General features: G+C 40.6%; 1 protein-coding gene across 1 annotated transcript; it reads right to left on the minus strand.

The window, feature by feature from the left end:
• Positions 1-320: 320 nt before the first annotated feature.
• slc2a12 (solute carrier family 2 member 12) lies at positions 321-20,149 on the minus strand. Its single transcript, XM_017487680.3, has 7 exons — positions 19,572-20,149; positions 19,295-19,445; positions 17,048-17,182; positions 10,549-11,916; positions 9,424-9,546; positions 4,816-4,948; positions 321-3,102 (listed from the first exon to the last, which is right to left on the minus strand). Exons 2-7 carry the CDS (start codon positions 19,434-19,436, stop codon positions 3,009-3,011), a joined length of 1,995 nt encoding a protein of 664 aa, XP_017343169.1. The 5' UTR covers positions 19,437-19,445; positions 19,572-20,149; the 3' UTR covers positions 321-3,008.
• Positions 20,150-21,514: the final 1,365 nt, after the last annotated feature.

Consider the following 21,514-nt stretch of genomic DNA (forward strand, 5'->3'; position numbering starts at 1 on the left):
TGATCTGACACTTGCACCTGCCACACACTCCCTGAGATTACATTACCTAAATGAATGATGAAATAATTTGTATTGCCATTTCCTGGAAAATACAAGTGTAATCCAGACTGCCTATAAAAATGAGAACAGCCGGCTGCATGAGGATTAAAAGAGCATCAACATCGCCTGTTATGAAACAAAAAGATGTGATGAATGAATAAAGTACCTGGGGAAAAAAACCCCAGACATCTCTCCAAAAGTCTCAGAAAGCCCTGGAATTTAGGCATCTGCAGAGCAGCAAGAACAGCTAGAGATTCTTAATAAGAGCACACATACTGATATTGATCATATTCAACATATTTATCTCACAATTCTCTATTACACTTTTACACATACAGTACACTACACACCATCACGTCCTATTCCTTATGCTACATATTGGATTTGTGATCAAATTCGTTTAAATTTCAGGACTGTGTTAGACTGCTTTATTTTCACAGTACAAATCATAACACAAGGTAGTGTAGTGTGAACTTGAATCAGAAGTCCAATGTAAAATACAGTAGTGGCACAGCTGGCATAAATATCGAATTATCCGTTCTGTACTCTGTATAAGGTGAACCCAATGCAAAAATACAACCAAAAGGGGAAAAAACCACAAACATTTCTTAAATACTGTTGAGTCTATCAAATATCTCTCATCATAAGATTACAATAAAACAAATATAAGATAATCGAGTCTACTTCTAGACATTTTTACTCAGTTTTAGCTTACATTCTTCTAGTGATAGGTAATAATGCTATTTTATAGAAATACATGTTTTAAATGAGCTAAACTATTTCCCAATATAACAAGAAATTATCAAAAACATTTAAATACCATAGATATTATATAAAGTCTACATACTCCTGTTAAAATTTAAACGGATCAATCATGTCGGATCTTTTTACACCTTTCATGCGATACAGGATCCAACAAAATTCAAGTGGAAGAAAAAAACCCCAATAAAACCTGCATTTTAACAGGGGTGCGTAGACTTTTTATCTCCACTGTATGTGCAGTAATCTTATATCTGTCTTATCGTATCCCATAGGTAAGGAATAAAGCACCACGGTGTGTGCTGTTTTAGGAAAATAATCGATGACGATGTTGTGTGATGCGGCCTGAGACGAAACGGAGTCACTCTTGACCCTGTGGTCGATTATTTTCCTACAGCAGCGTGTCTCGGTGTGTTTTATTCTCCTTATACCACAGCACTCTGCCAACATGAACAACTTATTTATTTATGTAATGTTGTGGAACGCCTGTGAAACAACTTCATTCCTGTTATCACTTATAACAGTTGTTCCCTCGCCAGCCTCAACTGCTTTCGAAACATGCAGCTTGTCCTAACTGTTACTTAAGCGCTGACACTGGAGACTCCTTCCAAAAATGCTAAAGAAACAGCTCACCAAAAAAAAAAAAAAAAAAACATAAATTAATTTTTTTTATATAAAAATCGCTAGATTTCACAAAATTCAATATTTTATACCCGTTTATGAGGAGCGTCTGCTGCACAAGTCCCTATGAATGAGCTGTTACTATAGAAACCATAGCAAATTTGAATATACAGTGGGGGAAATAACTATTGCAGGCGGCAACGTTTTTTTCATCAAATATATTTCCAACGAGGTTCTTCACATGAAATTTCCACCAGACGTCAGTATTAACTCAAGAAATCCACAAATATAAAGAAGTCCAAACATTAAAGTCCAATGAAGTTGTGTGTAATAAAAACGAATGACACGGGGGAAAAAGTACTGAACACATTAACTGAAATGTATTTAATACTTAGTGGAGAAGCCTTTGTTTGTAATGACGGCTTCAAGACGCTTCCTGTAAATGAATGGGCCGCAGTATCCAGGTGTGATTTTGGCCCGTTCTTCTAAACATACTGTCTTTAAATCTTGTTCAATCGTATTCAAGCCAGGTGATTGACTGGACCATTCTAACACCTTGATTTTTCTCAGTTTCTTCCACTTTATTACACATAACTTTATTTATGGACTTCAATGTTGTGAATTCTTCATATTTCCAGATTTCTTGAGTTAATACTGATGTCTTGTGAAAATTTCATGTGAATAACCTCATTGGAAATATATTTACTGAAAAAAATGTTGACGCGTCCAATACTTACTTCTCCTGCTGTATATAATACAGAATATATTGATCAACACCTTGTAACCAATCAGATTGGAGAATACAGTACTACTGTGGTATAATGAGAAACATGATCATTTTGGCTATACTGAAGATGTTTTCACTTTTCACATAACGTCTTTTTTCAGTACCGTAGCAACTTTCCAACGAAAGCCTATCATAATAGGATTTTTTTTATTTATTCGTTAACGGACGTAACCGCAACGACGAATAAACAAATAGAAGATTGACACGATATTAAGCCGCTGCCTAAAGTTATCTGTAAGAACGTGTTTGTTCACGACAAATAAGTTAAGGTCCACTTTTCCCGTTCCCTGCAATATTTACATATAAAAGATATTGCAGTTATTTACATATAAAAGATACAGTGACCGTGCTACATACTGCTTTTGGGGTGAGGTTTAGCAGGAGTAGTATGCATGGTACGCCATTTTGAGCTCAGACAGTACAGTACTGACATTGTCGTTTCTATTTGTTGTTTTTTTTACACAGTATTTGACCTCTGACTGGCCACGACTATCCAAAACGATTCATGTTAAAAGTATCCTTCAAAATCATGTACTTAGAAAAGGATTAAGACAAAAAAAAAATTAATAAACGGCTGCATTTCAGGCTTCAACGTGGCGCATGACAGTGTGTGAGTTCGGCTAACAGCTACTGTGATGTGAACGCCACATCAACAGCCATTTTACTGACCGTAATTTCTCTCTTGGGTATCAGGGTAGGCTCGGTCTCGTCACCAACCTCTCTCCTAATATCTATTAATCAGACTGTGTATCCTTCCATCACTAATTAACAAACTGTTCTTTTTTATCCTCGTCCCTCGGGATCAGACTGCCGCGAGGGATTTCTCTTCCTGTGACTGGTGAGTCTTGGGCTTCTTTCGCCATCGGTGGCACAGCAGTGTGCTGTCAAGATGGTTCCTGTGGAAATATAATAATAGTGTAGGTATGTGAGATTCACTTAAAAAGGTACCTTTATGATGTTTTAGTAATGGTTTAATAATGTTATTACTAAAGTAAGGAATAAGTTGTTATAGGAAAAGAAACCAACGGTGTTGTGGTGTGATGAAGCAGACTTACAGTTACCTCCCTGTAGCTGATTCATTTCCTATAACAGCTTGTCTCAAAGTGTTTTATTCCTCTTATTCTACAGCTGTTTTTGTTTATTAAAAGAACATCACATCGGACTTTTTTTTTTTATCCATTTATAGTTACGTTAATGCTGCGAGACGTTTGACGTGAGTTAGTTCCTGTTGTCACATTAGACGTTGTAGCAGATATAAAAGTCATTCCTTCACCATAAGAGCTTGTTCTGTTACAGAGAAAGTGCAAACTCCTATGTCGTGAAGGCTTTCGGAAAATTTAAGTTACGGCTTCACTTCTGACTCTATTTAAAAAAAAAAAAAAAAAAAAAAAAAAAAAAACACGACACTGGAGACTCCTTCCAAAAATGTTAAAAACTTCTCCTCACCGAAAACTTCACCATATCAACAATTAAAAAAAAAAAAAAAAAAAAAAAATCAGTTTGTAAACTACAGCACTAATATAAAGCTTTGATTTGCCTTGCAAACAAATTACTGTCAGAGCTGCTTTTATAGAAAATTAATCTAATTAGTCAAATCTAATTAATCAAATTCTGACCAATCATAATCAAGAACTCAACAGTGTTGTGTTATAAGGTTCTTTACTCCATCTTTCGTACATTGTTGCACTGAGTACTGTGTAACCAGCCTGATTCAAGTACTCCTCACTGCAGAATAAAAAGTCCATGGGGTGGAATGAGACCTGATCTAGCTCCTCCTGTGTGGGTGGAGTCGAGCCAAAAGTCCAAGGGATGGATGCAATGGAGTGTTTGGGCTGGATAGTAGATCGATAGTGGATTTTACTGATACCTATAGCCAAGTTGGACAGTACCTTCCGATAACCTTTTAAAGTGATAACTGAATGAAAACATAACACTCAAAGTAAAATACTGCTGAAGTTTATTAGAAAAATAACCAGTACTGACTGTACCATGAAAATGTACTGTACTCGCTTAAAGGAAATAAATATATAAATATTAATATATATATTAACTATTAATGAATATTAAAGTGAATAAAAGTGAATATACATCCAACCTGAACCAAAAGGTAACACTCCAAATAACAAATAGAGACATCCAAAATGAATCAAAAAACACTTCAAATAACACAACAAAATTTGTCAGTGAAAAAAAATGTGGTTTTATTTCACCTCTAGAGGCCACTCTCGTACTGAATAATGACAGCAGACCCTTCTCAGCCGCTCCCGCAACCGGGAAAAACTATAGGTGTGGATTGTTCAGATATCACATCGCTGGAACTGTCTGTGATCTGCAAAAATCCACACTGATAGATTTTTGCCGAAAGTTTATAATTTGGTGACGGTTGATTTGCAAACCCGATCAATCGGTCGACCTTTACTGGTTAGCGTTGTCTGGGTTAGGATTAAGCTTTAGAGTTGTAGGAGGTGTTGGATCAGGTCCAGCTCCTTCCCCTGGACTTTAGATTTTGCAGCGAGGAGACTCTCACCTCATCTGACTACCAATAAGTGAATGGAGATAATATAATCTGTGTAATTAATATGTGTGTGTGTGTGTGTGTGTTTCCTCACTTCATGGCGAGCTCTTTGGAGATCTGCTCCAGTGAGCGGCCCTTCGTCTCCGGCACGAACACGATCACAAATATGAGCAGCACGAAGCTCATAGCAGCGTATGAGAAGATCACACTGGGGAGGCCGATCTTCTCTGCAGCGAGTCACAAACACAAAATGGCTTCACACAACACTACCACGCTTTTCACACAAACTTACTTACTTTTAAAAAAAAAAAAAAAAAAAAAAAAAAAAAAAATATTGCAATTAATATTTCAGCCAACAACCTTGATAACGATCATGTGACATTTAGGAATAATATCGTTTCGAAACAATTACATTTATAATACAATTATGACATTTATAAATGTGTGATTGACTGTCATCACGTTAAAAGATACGGAGTAAGTCATCCTCCTCTCTATGTTTATTTGCTGATGGACCTGCGTTCCTATCACGAGCTCTAGTCTGTTGTTCGGTTACATAATACTCGTATAGAAACGGTGCAGCTGGTTATCTCTGGTCTGTCTGTACTTCTCCAACCTCTACGAACCTCACACTCACCTATTTCAGGTCAAAGAAAAGATCACTTTAATTAGATCTGTTTACACTGCACTTTAAATATCATATCCAAATATTATAGAACCGATTTCAAATATATAATAGTCAAAAGGTGTTCGACTTTTATTATAATTATACACACCACTGGCGACTTTTGAACACGAAACCTAGTCACTGATTATTACCATCATATCAACATTTTTATATATAGTGTATTCAGTGAGTATATGCATGTTGAAAGACACTTTCACATATGCATGCATACATGCCTTTTGACTTGAACCCTGGAGTGTTTACCCCCTCTGTGCGGTTTGTTTGGGCAGGTGTGAACTCTGCGATCATGCTCAAGTGCACACTAAAGCAATGATTTAATAACCGCCTGTGAGAGCTCATGGTTTCTAAGAGACCCTAGTGCGATCAGAATACAGTCCAATCCCAACTTGTGGAAAAATGTGGGAGTTAAAAAAATAAATTAAAAAAATAACATGGAAAAGATCTCTAATGATCTGAAATACTAATAAATTATGATGTGGGTCTACTCTGCCGACACCTTCAGACCGAGTAAACCGACACTGATAGCAGCTTTGAAAACATCCAGAGCCCTCTTTCTTTCATTGAGCAAGTTCCTGGAGCCTCTGAGTTCCAGGAATTCTGCGTGACTTGAGAGTCCAGCCAGGAACACCAGGCATGAGGAGGGACCGTACAACCTGTCCCTGAACAACCTCCTCCAATTTCCCTCACTCAAATATTGCAAATGTTAAAAACACTTTAAAGCACTTGGCGAAGGTTGGTACGCTGGCATGGCTAGTCATGGTGTATGATCGGACAGTTTTCTCACCGCTGACTTTTTTAAAAAAAATTCCCATTGATTAGCGTCTACCTGTTGATATTTTTTATGAGATCAAGTGCCTTTTTCTCTACTTGTTCTCAGCCTTTTATGTCTGGCTCTGACTCCTCGCCACGCTCTTTCCCCGGGCAATGAAAACCCTTTGGCTGTGTAATCTGCTACTGTTGTAATCGTGTTGTTTATCATACAAAAGGCACAGAAGAACATGGCGTGGCTGAACAGAACGAAATGAAACAACAACTCTATTTTGGGCTAAGCAGCACTGCACAACGTACACGCTAGTTAGAGTGATTTATTTATTTATTTATTGGCTCAGCTTTGATCACGTTTCCTCACAGCCATTCTCTCTTTCAGCTTTTAACAACGATGGGATAAATACTGACAAGACATTCACAAAAATATCTTTCTAAGACAGAAGAACAATTACTTGCAAGTTTATCTTCTTGTTTCCTTGTGTTGTTGTATATACACACGATCAGCCATAACATGAAAACCACTGACGGGTGAAGTGAATAACATTGATTACCTCGTTACAGTGGCACCTGTCGAGGAGTGGGATATATTTATTAGGCGGTGAGTGAACAGTCAGTTCTCGAAGTTGATGTGTTCGAAGTAAGAAAAATGGGCAAACGTTAGGATGTGAGCGACTTTGACGAGGGACAAATTGTGATGGTTAGACGTCTGGGTCAAAGCATCTCCAAAACAGCAGGATTTGTGGGGGTGTTCCCGGTATGCAGTGGTTAGTACCTACCAAAAGTGGTCCAAGAAAGGACAACTGGTGAACAGGCGCCAGGGTCATGGGCGCCCAAGGATCATCGATGCTTGTGCGGAGCGAAGGCTAGCCCGTCTGGTTAGACCATGGCGCAATGGAAGAAGGTGGCCTGGTCTGATGAATCGCATTTTCTTTTACATAATGTGGACGGCTGGGTGTGTGTGTACGTCACTTATCTGGGGAAGAGATAGCACCAGGATGCACTATGGGACGAAGGCAAGCCGGAGGAGGAAGTGTGACGCTCTGGGCAATGTTCTGCTCGGAAACCTTGGATCCTGGCATTCATGTGGATGTTACTTTGACACGTACCACCTACCTAAACATTGTTGCAGGCCAAGTACATCCCTTCATGACAACGATATTCCCTAATAGCAGTGTCCTCTTTCAGCAGGATAATGCTCCCTGCCACACTGCAAAAATGTTCAGGAACGGTTTGAGGAACAAAAAGAGTTCAAGGTGTTGACTCGGCCTCCAAATTCCCCATATCTCGATCCGATCGAGCATATGTGGGATGTTCTGGACAAACAAGTCCGATTCCGATCCATAGAGGCCCCACCTCGCAACTTACAGCACTTAAGCATCTGCTGCTAACGTCTTGGTGCCAGATACCACAGCACACCTTCAGAGGTCTTGAGTTCATGCCTCGACGGGTCAGAACTGTTCTGGTGTCACAAGGGGGACCTACACAGTATTAGGCAGGTGTTTTTAATGTTATGGCTGATCGGTGTACACTTTCCTACAAAGACTTCATAATAAAGTTTTCCTTTCATTTTCACCACAGGCTTCCTTGATTCTAAACAGATGATTAATACTGTGATACCATTAAACCGAGATCTGTTTTAATCTAGGCTATCATACTGTGAAATTTTTCAAACCGTGATACCCTTACACCTAGTTTAACCTCGGTTTAGTGTCGGACAAGTGTTGATAAAGGATGAACTCAGTTTTGACCTGAACAGAATGTAAAGGTTAACATGACCTTAACCCTTAGACACATGAACACTCATCTGTTTTTATTTCTTTTTTTTTTATCATTAGCTGATAGCTTTTATCAGTAGCCTACCTCATGATCATTAGGCAGTTGTCATTAACTACAGCAGGACATACACATTATCGTAATGATTATTTAACGGAAGGCAAAGCTCATTTAATGAGGTTGCATAAGGGATTAGATACCGTTACACCTTGAACCCGGAATATTATCGCTAAAAAAAAAAAAAATCTCACAAAATGTTCTCGTTATGGTCACTTGTTTAATACTCGATCATTTCTAAGCAATTACAATCCCTAGTTTCTAAGCAACAGAAGAAATGATTTACTGTTACTGAGGTAATTAATGGTCTAATTAACACGAACAAATTCAAATTAACAAAGTCCGTGGCGTTGGTGTAACTTTGAGGCGCTAGGGTCAAGAATAGAGAAAAAAAATGAATGATGCATTAATGGTGCAGCGATTACAAACGAGGCACTGTATTTCCCAACAGTTTCAAGCACTTCAGATGTAAGAGATGCACTTGTATTCTAACTAGCGTTTGAAATCACACCAGCACACATTCTACAGAATAATGGATGCTTTGGAAATCATTTAAAATTCAGCTGCTGTGGTTTACATCATCTACATTGAGTCTTCGCTGAAAGCTGTTGAAAAAGGAAACAGAAAGGAATCCAAAGAGGCTGATTAAACTGTGATGCTATAGCCCGTATAGAGCCTTATCATACGTTCACGATATCATAAGCGTAGTTTTCTATTAATGAATTCATGATACAATAGTCATACTGCCGTACGTGATACATATGTCTGGGTTTGCAGGAAAAGAAACCTTCGAGAACCCGCCAGGGGCAATTTGGAAATGCCAATCAGCCTATGATGCATGTCTTTGGACTGGCGGCGGAAACTGGAGTCCCTGGAGGAAACCCCAGAAGCACATGGAACATGTTGCATGCTAGGCATTGTAACAGCTTAGCAAAGCAAGGATTGTACTATTGAGCTATGTATATACTCAGCAGATGCACCAACGATCTATACTACTTCCTTCCTTCATGAGATGACACGATGAATCCAGCGGTATGAGATTTTACAGTTGACTAAATAGGAACTAACTGCAAGTAAGCACTAAAGTTGTGAGTGGAGAACTGAAGAAAAGTTGGGCCACGAGCGCCACCGGATCTGAAGAATCATTTGGTCTGAAGAATCATTTGGTCTGAAGAATCATTTGAGCCAGTCGATTGGATTTGCTGCTTTTACCGCATCGTACAGAACATGCACAGCATCGAGAAGACATCATTTAAAATGTTGCTTGCCACACTGTCACTTGATATACCCGTCTGCTTTAACTGCAAGAACATTACTCCTGCTGAATCAGTCTGCTATATTCATCAGTGCACATGAAATGTCAGAAGCTATATCCATACTGGACAGGAATTCATATCTGTAGATAAAAAGGCTTGCCTGTGAGTGTGAGGAAGGTCATTGATATGAGCAGGTTCATGGCCCAGTTGAAGGCAGAGACCGCAGACACGGCTTTTCCTCTGATCCCCGTGGGGAAAATCTCACTTAAAACCACATACACCACTGAAATAAACAGACACACATTCATAATATGACAAATCCTATTTTTAAATCATTATCATCATGTTGTGTTCATCTCTAAATGTGTGTGTTTATGCCCAAGTAAAACACAAGCAAGCCCATGCACCTCTCATCACAACTCATATTGCTGCGTTGTTGCATATTACATCATTGACGATGCTAAGAAAAATGAAAATATAGATATTTATTTAATATTCTGCTCAGCAATAACACCTGGGATTGTAAAGTAAAAATTTTACTCAAAATGAATATCCAATTCATAATGAATATCAAGTGAATAAGTAAAACTTTTCCACCCCAAATGAACAGTTTTCGCATGTTCGGTGTCTGATGCATGCTTGTTTAGTTTTGCTCTGAAGCTATGGGTCTGTCTCACTTTTCAGTAAAGGCCCAAATCTTTGTTGATGTGCTTTAAATGTTATGGTTTAGCTAGAGAACTTCATTCACTCACTGATTCAAAGGGTCTAGTCTGTCTAAGACTGGTCCATCACATGCCTGTTATCCCCACCCTTCATGTTGCAGGTAGTGAACCTATTAGACGGCACCATGTCGCCATTTTGGGCTGAGCCAGACGCGTGTTTCGTAAGGTGGCCCAATCATCAGACACCGGGAACCTTAATTCGGGCAGCAAACACTATTTTTGTACCTTGAATCGGTTTCAACTCCAAATAAATACATTTATAAAACAGCAGTAATGGTCTGTGTTAAAAAATAATTTCAAAATGGAACTGTATACATCTGTATAGCATCCAGCATTCTGGTATAGTTTTATCCCCTGGTACTCTAAATATCTACCATATGGTTACACCATGTTGAAGTCAGCTACACCGTGAGGATTTGATCGCATTTAGAGACCATACAGCAACAGTGAAAAGCTACAAGACACGCACCTCAGACCTTTGTCTGATGAGCTAGATTTGGTGCAAATGGAAAATGCACACTGTAGTAATGTGTTTTCATTGTATTGAGTGTTACTGTACTTACTTGGTCCCAGGCTGAAGGAGAAAGCTGCCACATAGATAAGCAGACTGACCAGAGAGATCCATTTCAGGGAAGGAGTCAGCTCACTCAATGACACGAATGAAATCTCAGATCTCTCTTTCCAAGAATCATCTGCTGGCGTCTCTGAGTTCGTTACTGCTGCTCTGTGGTCCTCTGTGGAGTTTAAAATCCAGGGCACCTGAGTGTGTTTTAAAGGGTTTATTTGAACGCGAGTGTAATTCTGTTCTGACAAAAAATCAGTATGATTCGTGTTTGTCCTAATGCCAGCATCATGTCCCCTAAACATTAGGGTTTGATTTAGCTGGCCTGGGCTCTGGCACAGGCTGGCCACTTGTGTTTGGGTTTGTAGTGTTACGCTGCCCAAAACTGCCGTCGACAGCGTCATGACAACAGCACCTACGCAAAGGAAAGCTTTGGGGCCGACCCGGTCAACCAATAAGATTGCTGGGACTGTACCGATCAGTTTAAGCACACCGAGGCCGGTGGAGGCAAGTGTAGCAGCCTCGTTACTGTAGAATCCCACTCCACGCAGCACTGTGGAGGCATAGGCCAGAAGGTTGGGCTGACCTGTAGCCTGCTGGAGAAACACCAGCGCCATTCCCACAAACATCCTCCTCCGCATGTTGGCCCGAGAGCGGAATAGATCCAAAAAGCCCTGATGATGCTCAGTGCCCAGAGCTGCCATGATGACCTTCAGCTCTTCCTCCACCATGTCTGGGATGGTCCCTCGTAAACGGGCGAGAGTTTTCCGTGCCTCCTTCTGTCTGCGCCTGGTCAGGAGAAAGCGCGGGCTTTGGGGCAACACAGGCATGATGATCAATTGCAGGCATGCAGGCACTAGAACTCCACTCAAAGTGAACCTCCAACCGTCCACCATTCCTGCAAACACCCAACTGAGCCCAAATCCCAGCAGGACACCCAGGACCACCATCAGCTCGTACACACATACGCACCTCCCACGCCAGGCGGCAGGTGCCACCTCCGCTATGTACAGACATGACGCCGTGCCCGAGAGTGCCACAGCCATTCCCACCACCACACGGCCCACCACCAGCGTCCAGAAGGCGGGAGCGCAGACGCTCAGCAGTGTGCCACACGTGCACAGCACTGCCGTGAGGATGATGGAGAAACGGCGTCCGTAACGGTCCACAATGGTGCCACCTACCACTGAGAGCAGGAACGCTCCGAGCAACAAGGCACTCACGGCTTGTTCCTGCTGCAGGCACGAGAGTGCCAGTACTTCCCTGAGCTGAAGCAGGGCTCCAGAGATCAGACCCATCTCATAGCCCAGCATGAGTCCACTGAGGGAGGCCACGGACACCGCGCACACCACCAGCACTGCTCCACAACCTGGACAGAGCACAGTAACACACGATAAAACAGCAATGTTAAACTCCTCTATAGGGAAACATAAACCATTTGTAATTAGCAACTGTGTAATGTAATGTAATGTAATGTAACGTAATGTATCAATGTTTAGCAGTACGAACAACATCCATGACCCAAAATCCTTTTCCCATTCTTGGAGGATCCTCCTGATGGCAGGTGTGTGCGCAGGTAGCTGTGTGTTTTTCCTATATACATGCCCACATGGTTTGCTTGCACATCTCAGTTCATCAGAAATGCATTTAAAATTACAAAAAACGTACAATGGCCTAGTTGCATAAGTGTGCACACCCCAACACCGATACTGTATTGAAGCACATTCGGATTTTATTACACCATTTGGTCTTTTTGGGTAAGAGCCTAATAGCATGGCACATCTTGACTTGGAAATATTTTCCCACTCTTTCTTGTAAAAACATTCTAGATCCATCAAATTGTGAGGGCATCTCCTGTGCACAACCCGCATCAGCTCACCATACAGATTTTTAGTTGGATTCAATTCTGGGCTCTTGCTAGGGCATTTAAAACATTGATCTTCTTTTGGTTAAGCCGTTCCTTTGTTGATTTGGATGTATGCTTTGAGTCACTGTCCTGTTGAAAGCTGAAATTCCTTTTCTTCTTCAGCTTACTAGCAGACACCTGAATCGACTGGTATATCTAGCTATGGGTATGGAATTATTATACCTTTTGGAATTGGTCCCATTAGACCATAACACATTTTGCCACATGATTTGGGGTGATTTAGTCAGGCTTGGATGTGTTTTGTGAGAAAGGGCTTCCGTCTAGCCACCTTACCTCATAGCCAAGAGATGTGAAGAATACGAGATTGTTGTCACATGCAGAGAGTAATCAGTAATTGTCAGATATTCCTGCAGCTACTTTAATGTTGCTGTTGGTTTCCTGCCAGCCTCCCTGGTAAGCTTTTGTCTTGTCTTTTTGTAAAATGTGGAGGGACGTCCTGTTCTTGGTGATGTCACCACGGTGCCCCATTTTCTTCACTTGTTGATGATAACCTTCACGGTCTTCCATGGTACGTCGAATGTTTTGGAAATTCTTTTATACCCCTATCCTGATCGATACCTTTTAGAGAAGTGAGATAACGTACATGCTTCGTAAGCTCTTTGTGGACCATGGCTTCAGAAGTCAGATGAAACCAAGAAGATCCTACAGAAACAGTTGGTCGTTATTTGGGGTTAATCAGAATAATTTCATTGATGACAGCTGAACGATAATTACTTTTGGACATGAGATTAAACGTGATTGGTTCGTTCGGAACACAGCCACGTCCCCCGTTATAAAAGGGTGTCCACACTTACGCAAACGGGTTTATTGTAGCGTTTTTATTTTTCCAATTTTTCCCCTAAAAGGTTTCTGATTGTTTTTCCACTTAATTTTTGTACGCTGTAATTTCACACTGACGGTAGAAAAAGTTCTGACATCGTTTATCTTAATAATAAAATTATGCACACCTTCTGACCAATCAGAGTCGAGAATTCAACTGTGGTATAAAACAGGTTATATAACCAGGATCTACGTTCGCATTCTCGCGTATTTTAGTGATAATCTCTCACCACTTTTGACGGCATTATGGCCCTCTCTTTAAAGGGCTCAAGCACAGTCTCATCAGTGCACTCAGGAGAACACACTGATCACTCGCTTGTCTCTTGCAGCTAGGTCATTTAACAGCTGCTGTATTTCCAGGCAACAGTAGCATTTTGGCATTTCTGACCTAGAAGTCAGCAGGTGGTTCGTGTTTCTATACAATTATCACCCAACGAGCTGCTCCTCACTAACTGCACTCGTAATCAGGATAACGTAATCAGCAGGTTGTGTTTCGTTACTTGTTCACGCAGCTATAAAAGTCTACACCCCGATTAAGATCGGATAATGGATATAATAAATTACTTACATGCATATGATCAACTATAAATTCTGATGCAACACTGGTGACTGAGTGAATTTCTTCTCTCTACACTGGGGTTATTCCAGTGTATGATTGGATGGTTACTTCACTGATGACTTTTTTTCCCCCCGTTTGATTCCTGAGATCGCACGTTCTCCCCGTGCTTCTGGGTTTTCCTCCGTGTACTCTAATTTGTCTTGCAGGGTGATTGGCATTTCCAAATAGTGTCTGAATGTGCCCTGCAATGGCTTGGCAACCCGTCCTGGGTGTCCCCCGACTTGTGCCCAGAGTTCCCTGGCATAGGCTCCAGGCTCCCTGTCACCCTGTGTAGGATAAATGGTATGGAGAATGGATGGAAGTTCATTACCTAGACCGGTCAACCTGTCTACTCGTTTGAATTATTTGTGTCTGTGTGTGTGCGCGTGTGTGTGCATCACAATTTATCGTAGCCCGTTTGTTCATTCTTTACAGCTTCATTAAAACACATCCTGCGGAGGAAAGAAAACAGGACAAGAAGCAGAGAGACAAGACTCTCTAATGCGCACGTCTACCTCATACAAAACCCTTTTTCATTAAAATATCCATACGCATATACCAATACCCTCTACTATCTTCTACTGTCCTTAACATTGCATCGCTACCACAGTCGCAATAGTTCATTTTTGGGGGGTAAATACTGAAAGGGTAAGAGATTTTATGGAAAAGTTGCTCTTTCTAAAAACGGGGTACAACTTGCTAAATAAATAAATAAATAAATAAATAAATAATTTGTGTTTGCCTTCATTTTATGCTGAAAATCCATTAAAAAAAATAATTTTCCCCGCCATCTTGTTTGTTTCTAAATGGTCGATTGCTACCGTGATGCCATGATATTTTTAGACTAGGGTATCATACTGGAAACATTTCCAACACTAACACCCTTTCGCTTCACTGATAATTTCAGACAGGTCCAATCCGTTGGGATGATCTCTTATTGTATCGTGTCAGATCTGTGATTTTAACTACAATGCACTTGTAGTACTAACAGACTTACAGCATGTTTGTTTTGTTCTAGGTGTGTCTCAGGTAGAACAAGCTTCTGGGTCGAGTGTTTGTACTGTACAAGTTCAGGAGAGGCTGAAACACTTTATCTGGAGTTTTTGGCTACGGCATAATCAGTGTGTTTAGACTCTTTCTTTCAGATGTAGACTGGTTCTTATTTCTTACATTTCCATCTATATGCAAGTCCAACTATATCTTCATTACGGTTTTACTTGGTGCTTAATTGTAACTATATTTATACCACAGCGCTGTCGAATTCTCGAATCTGATTGGTCAGATAGTGTGAATTTTCCATAACAGCAGCTCTACCTGTAGTTTTAGGCAAATCACAGGTTTATATTATTGCTGTTATGTTATTGTTTCTTCATACTGCAGCGCAGTTGAATGCTCGAATCTGATTGGTCAAAAGGTGAGCAATATTTCCATATAACAGCACAGGTAGTTCTAGCTGTTCTAATACGTTATTGCTTCTATAGTCACAGCTCATACACAGGGAACTGTGTGATGGATGCTCCACATAATCCGAGACTGCTAATAAACAGAAAGCTTTAGAAAGCGTGTTGTTTACCGTGAAGTTTTTGTTAGGAGAGGTTTATTTAACGTTTTTGGAAGGAGTCTCCAGTATCAATGCTTTGAAAGACGTCAGTCGATCAGATGTCAAGTAATAATGATGTTTTATTTCATTTTTTTTTTTTTTTTTTTTTTACCCATATGTCCATGTAGAGAGTATGTTCCAACGTGTGCTTATGTCTGTTTTGGACAATTTTAAATCTGTTTTATTCTAACAGGTCTCTCTTGAAAAAGACATCATCATCCTGATCTCGAGCGTGGAGCGTGTAGTAAAAGAGTACGCACGTGCTGGGACATACTAACACGTCATGTAACGGAAGAGAACCTTGTTGCCCTTCATTCATTATTCCTTATATAATTTATACTATATCATTTAATTTATATCATTCCCTTGATTTATTTTTCCACATTTCATTTATACATCTCTAAAATACACCCTCGGATTCGGCATAGCAAACCGTTACAAAACTCCCCCTCCTCCTCCCTCGTACAAGGAGTTGTGGCCGATATTAGCTGAAAAAGTGTTCACGGATCCACACTTCAAAAAACTACCGGAAATAGTACACCATCTGGGTATCTTTGGGATACTGATTTGGGATACTACGATTTCGGACACGCTAATTCTTATCTCGGATACTATTTAGTATGGATCGTATGCCAATTGGGACACAAGGTATAGCGACAATGACAGGATGGTAGAGTTCAGGTGTGCTTGACCGTATGTGATGGGAGTTGGAGTCCTTGGTTGCCATGTTGGTAGGCCGTGTGGCATTATGGGTAGTGTACGTGGACACGACTGCGGCGTAGATATGACACTTATTCTTCGATAAGTTAATGCATTTGGTCTTGTGGAGTGCTCAGTTTAGTTCACAGCCTAGCATTTACAACCGGTATAACTACCTCTTCAATTTGCCTCAGTGTCAGCTGCTTTCCACATTAATCACTATGTTTTGCTCGTGTTTAAGAGATTTCTAAAAAAAAAAATTCAGCCAGTGTAATTTCCTTTTATAATGACTGACCCTGGGACATCTGACCTGTTTACCGTCGTGATTGAGAGGTGAGTCTGATCCAAAATGGTCTCTAGTAGTATTATTATTGTTGTTGTAATATAGCACTTCAGACAGCTAGGTTCTCTAGAGAATCTGGTATATTTAGTCAATAAACATAGCCAAGAACTGTAACCATAAACAAGCTATTTGATTGACAGCAAGTGCTTCACACAAAACTTGAATAAAGCCGTGTTAAAGACGGATTCTGTGAATCTTTTTTAATCCCGCGACTATCCTTGTGCCATTGATTCTATAGCCATTGAGTAAACATTATTTACTACAGTTCTAATCCTAATTGAAGGTTCACTTAATGGCGTCTAAACGGCTTTAGTCGAAAGCTAATAACGGTACACGTTTGCATACCGTGACATATTTGAACAGATGGATTGTATTAAAAAATAATAAACATGTGCTGCAATCACTGGAGGAGTCTCAGCCTGCAAATAAATGGCAAAACCCTTGCAAAACCTGTTTTGGGTGATTCACTCTGAGGAGGTAAAGGACTGCCTGTGTACCGTGGCACAACCCATACCTGTGTGCACAGGTGCAGCTTTCTCAGGGTGAGTGCGCACATCCTTGGCACGCAGATCCGCCTGGTTCAGGAGGTCAGAGGTCATTCGGTCAGTCTCAGCCGGAGGATCCATGCTCTCCCACCAGGGCAGTGCAGCTGCAGGGTATAGAGAAACGCTGTGAGAAAGTGCAGAGGCGTTTTCGAAGGAAGCGGCGGTCATGACAAATTAGCTGGAGTGTGTGCCGTTGTACGAGTTCAAGGAATTCGTCAACATTCGAATTGGATTCGTTTGACATGGGGGCGGGGGGGTATAATTTTTACAGGAGTCCCTCGGGGATCTTAGCCCTTTCTGAACTGTCCACTTTAATAGGAACGCTTGTATACCTGCTCATATATGCAGTTATCCAGTGAGCCAATCATAGATGGCAGCAGAACAACGCACATAATCATGCAGATTATAGGTCAAGAGTTTCAGTTAATGTTCACATCAAACAGAGGACAAAATTTGATCTCTGTGACTTGGACTTAACTGTGGCATGGATGTTGGTACGAGAAGGGCTTATTTGAGTATTTCAGAAACTACTAATCTCCTGTGATTTTCACACAGCAGCCTCTAGATTTTACCCAGAATGGTGCAAAAAAACACAACAACAAAAAAATTGCGTGAGCGACAGTTCTGTTCTTGTTGATACAGGTGTTCCTAAGAAAGTGGACATCTCGTCTGAATTGAGATGTTGGTAATAGTTCCGTTATGTCCCATGCGGGAAAAGAGGTTTTGTTCGTTTTCTCTCCAGTTTAATAACAATCCAGGAAGCAGTCTCTCGCCGAAACCAAAACGCAGCGGAGTATTGCCAGTTTCCAACGAAGAACACTTCAACACAACTTACTAACGATTTTGTAAAGTTTGTATTAAAATGAGGCGCGCATGGAACTTTTTAAACCGACACGCAAGTATGGATCATGAAGTCCCATCTCTGTGGTTTATACTGAGATTGTGTCTGCTGTGCTTCTCCATCCATCCATCCACTTATCATACCGCTTATCCTACACGGGCTCGCGGTGGAGCCTGGAGTCTGTCCCAGGGATCTCGCAGCACAAGAAGGGAAACCCTGGATGGGATGCCAACACATCGCAGTGCACAATTGCAAACACGCTACAGACCATTTAGACATGCCAATCAGCCTAAAGGACATATCTTTGGACTGAAGGAAACCGGAGTACACGGAGGAAACCCCCGGAACACGGTGCGAACATGCAAACTCTGCGCACACAGGCCGGAAGCAAGATTCGAACCCGCAACCGCAGAGGTGCGTGGCAAAAGGTGCTTATGCAAATTGATCTTTTTTCTTTCTTTTTTTTTTGGATTGGGGGGGTTTACAGACATCCTCCACATTTCTTAATAGACAAACATCCAGAATACTAATCCCGTCCAAATAGTACTGAAAACACCCCCCCCCATCTCAGTTTGGCTTAAAGACTTAATATTCTTTTTAAAACTTGAAAAAAATCAAGTACAACATCAGAGGCAGGGGTGACTTATTTGGGGGAAAATGGCAACAATTTATTAACTACTTTAATGATGTCCGCACCCTGGAGGTAGATTGAGGAGAAGTAGACAGTAAACACTAATCATCTTACCTGTTTTTTTTGTTGTTGTTGTTTGTTTGTTTTTTGATGTGTTTTTCTTTGAATGTTTGTTTGTTATTGTCTTGTGTTTCCCCCTTTCTTTTGGTTTTGGCTGTGGTTGTTTTGTTGGGGTTGTCGGGTGTGGTGTTATAATGTGTAAAATGTCCATTTCCAATAAAAAATTCTATGATCAAATAGTACTGAAAACTGAAGACCCATGGAGGGTTGTTGTTTTTGCCATTCAGGATTTTTTTGTTTGGTTAAAACTCCAATCTTTCTCCACTGACTTACCTGGAAATACAGAACCAAATACATATATTAAAATAAAATAAAATAAAATACAAAGTCACAGGTTGCAGTTTAATGCAGTTTAACTGAAAGCAAAACAGACTTCTGATTAGAAGAACAACAACACAACACACACTTGGGGGGGGACCCCACCAAGGTCAATGAAACTTTAATAGACTTCCTGACAAGAACAGAAAGACAATTAAACAAAACAAAGTCTTAGAATTGTTTACTTTTAAGCCGCCTATTGCAGAAATAAGTCACAGTATGAATCAGTCCTGTCACACTGTAAACACAGCTCGTTAAAGGAAGCACACTAAATTCAACAGAAAACTCGACGCGTCCAAATCTTACCTTTACAGCACGTTTCCCTCTGATTCACGATATCATCGCCGTGGTGTGAACCTTTCTTCTCTTTCCTCAGCTTTGAAGCCACTTCTGTTCCTCCAGCTTCACGTCGGCACACGGTCCTAACGGCCACGTCCAGAATCCGCATACTACCTTACTAAATAGTATGTCCAAAAAGTGCGCCACCAAGCGTCACCCCTACCGCCGGGTCTATTTCATAATACTGTTTAGTACACTAGTATGCGAGTTGGTCGGTAACCATGGCGACTCGTCACGGCGTTACCGTTATTTTTGGTTGTCTTTACATGTACTTCGTAGTAGGCTAGTACGGACTTGGGCAGCGTTGTGGGCTTGAAGCCCCGCCCACTCCAGCACGCGCAGAAAAATAGCCGACTCCAAGTTAGGAGCTCGCGCACAGAGAAAGAGAGAGCAGGGTTGCCATGTTGAATCAAGTTAACGTTTCCAAACGGCAAATTTAAAAATATATATATAAATGAATAGATTCATGCTAGGCCTTAAACTAATTACGTAGTAAAACTCTTGTCAAATGAATCCATACTTACTTTTGTTATCAGAAGTGACAGGAGGGTACGCTTTTGTGTAAAATCGCTTGTAGTTTTGTCATCAAGCATCGAGTCTGAAAGTTTAATGGGGGCTATTCAAATGGGCTGGCCATTTGGAGCACCGGGACAATTCCCACTGCCCTACTGTTTTGTTTGTTTGTTTGTTTGTTTAATTCATTGAAATTTTATTTATTATTTATATTATGTCCTGTGTACTTCTTCGCTCGATAATAAATCGATAATAAATGACAAACCTGTTAGTTTTGACTAGCAACGCTACCATTCTCCTCGGCTCCGAGGATGTAGATGAAGGAAAGGGCACACAAAAAAAGAAAACCCTCTAAAAAGAAGTAGCGAAAATACAACAAAATGGCTGACCAGTTCAGAGCTTCAAGTGCAGCTCAGTCTCATCTATAAATACTAAATAAATAGCTTTGTGTTCGCTAACTTGGCTAAACAAGTATTAACCACAGTTTCACTCCTAGCAAACGTTAGCACTATTACTATAATCACTTAAAACATGCTAATAGACAGCATCATTTATTGTATAGTTATAATGCTAAAGTAATTTAGTAGACAAATATCCAAATTTATTGTTTTAAATGTTGAAATTACACATACAGCTTTGGCAAACAACAACAACAGCTACAACAACAAACACTTTCCCAAGCTATGAGTCGTAAAAGGTAATATCATGTACAATATTAGGATTTTTCTAAATAGATATTGTCGTGGTGTAGTTAGTATTGCGTTAAAATAAACAGATATTTATTTTCTAGAATTTAGAAAATTATGTCTGCACATATGTGAGGTTTTTTTTTTAAATAAAAAAAACAACCTTTTTTTTATTTTTAAAAAAAAAAAAAAAAAAAAACTTTTTTAGTGCTATTTTTCACAATAAGGTGGAGAGAGTCCGCCTGGCACTAGCTCTCTGCAGTGATCACACAGGTAGAGGTCAAATAAGGGAAATTAAATATGATTTAAGATATTTGTATGAGAGCGCACAGTGGCTTAGTGGTTCGCCTCACACCGCCAGGTTTGGGGGTTCGATTTCCGGCGCCCCCTTGTGTGTGCGAAGTTTGCATGTTCTATCCGTGCTGTGGGGGTTTCCTCCGGGTACGCCGGTTTTCTCGCCCAATTCAAAGACATGCACTGTAGGCTGGTTGGCATTTCCAAATTGTACGTAGTGTGTGAATGTGTGTGTGATTTTGCCCCTGCTATGGGTCTGCGTCCAGGATGCCCTGTGCCCCCTGGAATAGGCTCCAGGCTCCCCCGCGACCCTGTGTAGGATAAGCAGTTCGTAAAATGGATGGATGGAAACACAAGAGCAAAAGCTTTGTTTCTCACCATTTCCCAGCGATGTTGAATGTCAGATTATTTAAAAATCCAATGTAGAAGTAGCAGAGACATTGGTGCAAATGCTGCCATAATTCAATTCATTTACATAGATAGCGCTTTTAACAACAGACATTGTCACAAAGCAGCTTTTGCGGAAATCCAGATATATACAGACATATCCCTATACAATGCAGCTGCACTGTGATACAGCAGAGATTTGGTTTGTAGTTAGCATTAGCTGTCTACAAGATAATGGACGCAACGGCATTGATGGTGGTGTTAGCATGAAAGTTGAAGAAGATGCTCTGTCTGAGCAGAGTGTACA

This window comes from Ictalurus punctatus, chromosome 15 (assembly GCF_001660625.3).
Source record: "Ictalurus punctatus breed USDA103 chromosome 15, Coco_2.0, whole genome shotgun sequence".
Lineage (NCBI taxonomy): Eukaryota > Metazoa > Chordata > Actinopteri > Siluriformes > Ictaluridae > Ictalurus > Ictalurus punctatus.

Excerpts from the sequence above, each read along its gene's own strand:
- slc2a12 (XM_017487680.3), bottom strand. The coding sequence starts at position 19,436 with ATGCGGATTCTGGACGTGGCCGTTAGGACCGTGTGCCGACGTGAAGCT. Across the intron at positions 9,547-10,548 it reads CTCCTTCAGCCTGGGACCAA|TGGTGTATGTGGTTTTAAGT; the intron begins GTAAGTACAGTA and ends TGTTTATTTCAG. Across the intron at positions 3,103-4,815 it reads TCCAAAGAGCTCGCCATGAA|GAACCATCTTGACAGCACAC; the intron begins GTGAGGAAACAC and ends ATATTTCCACAG.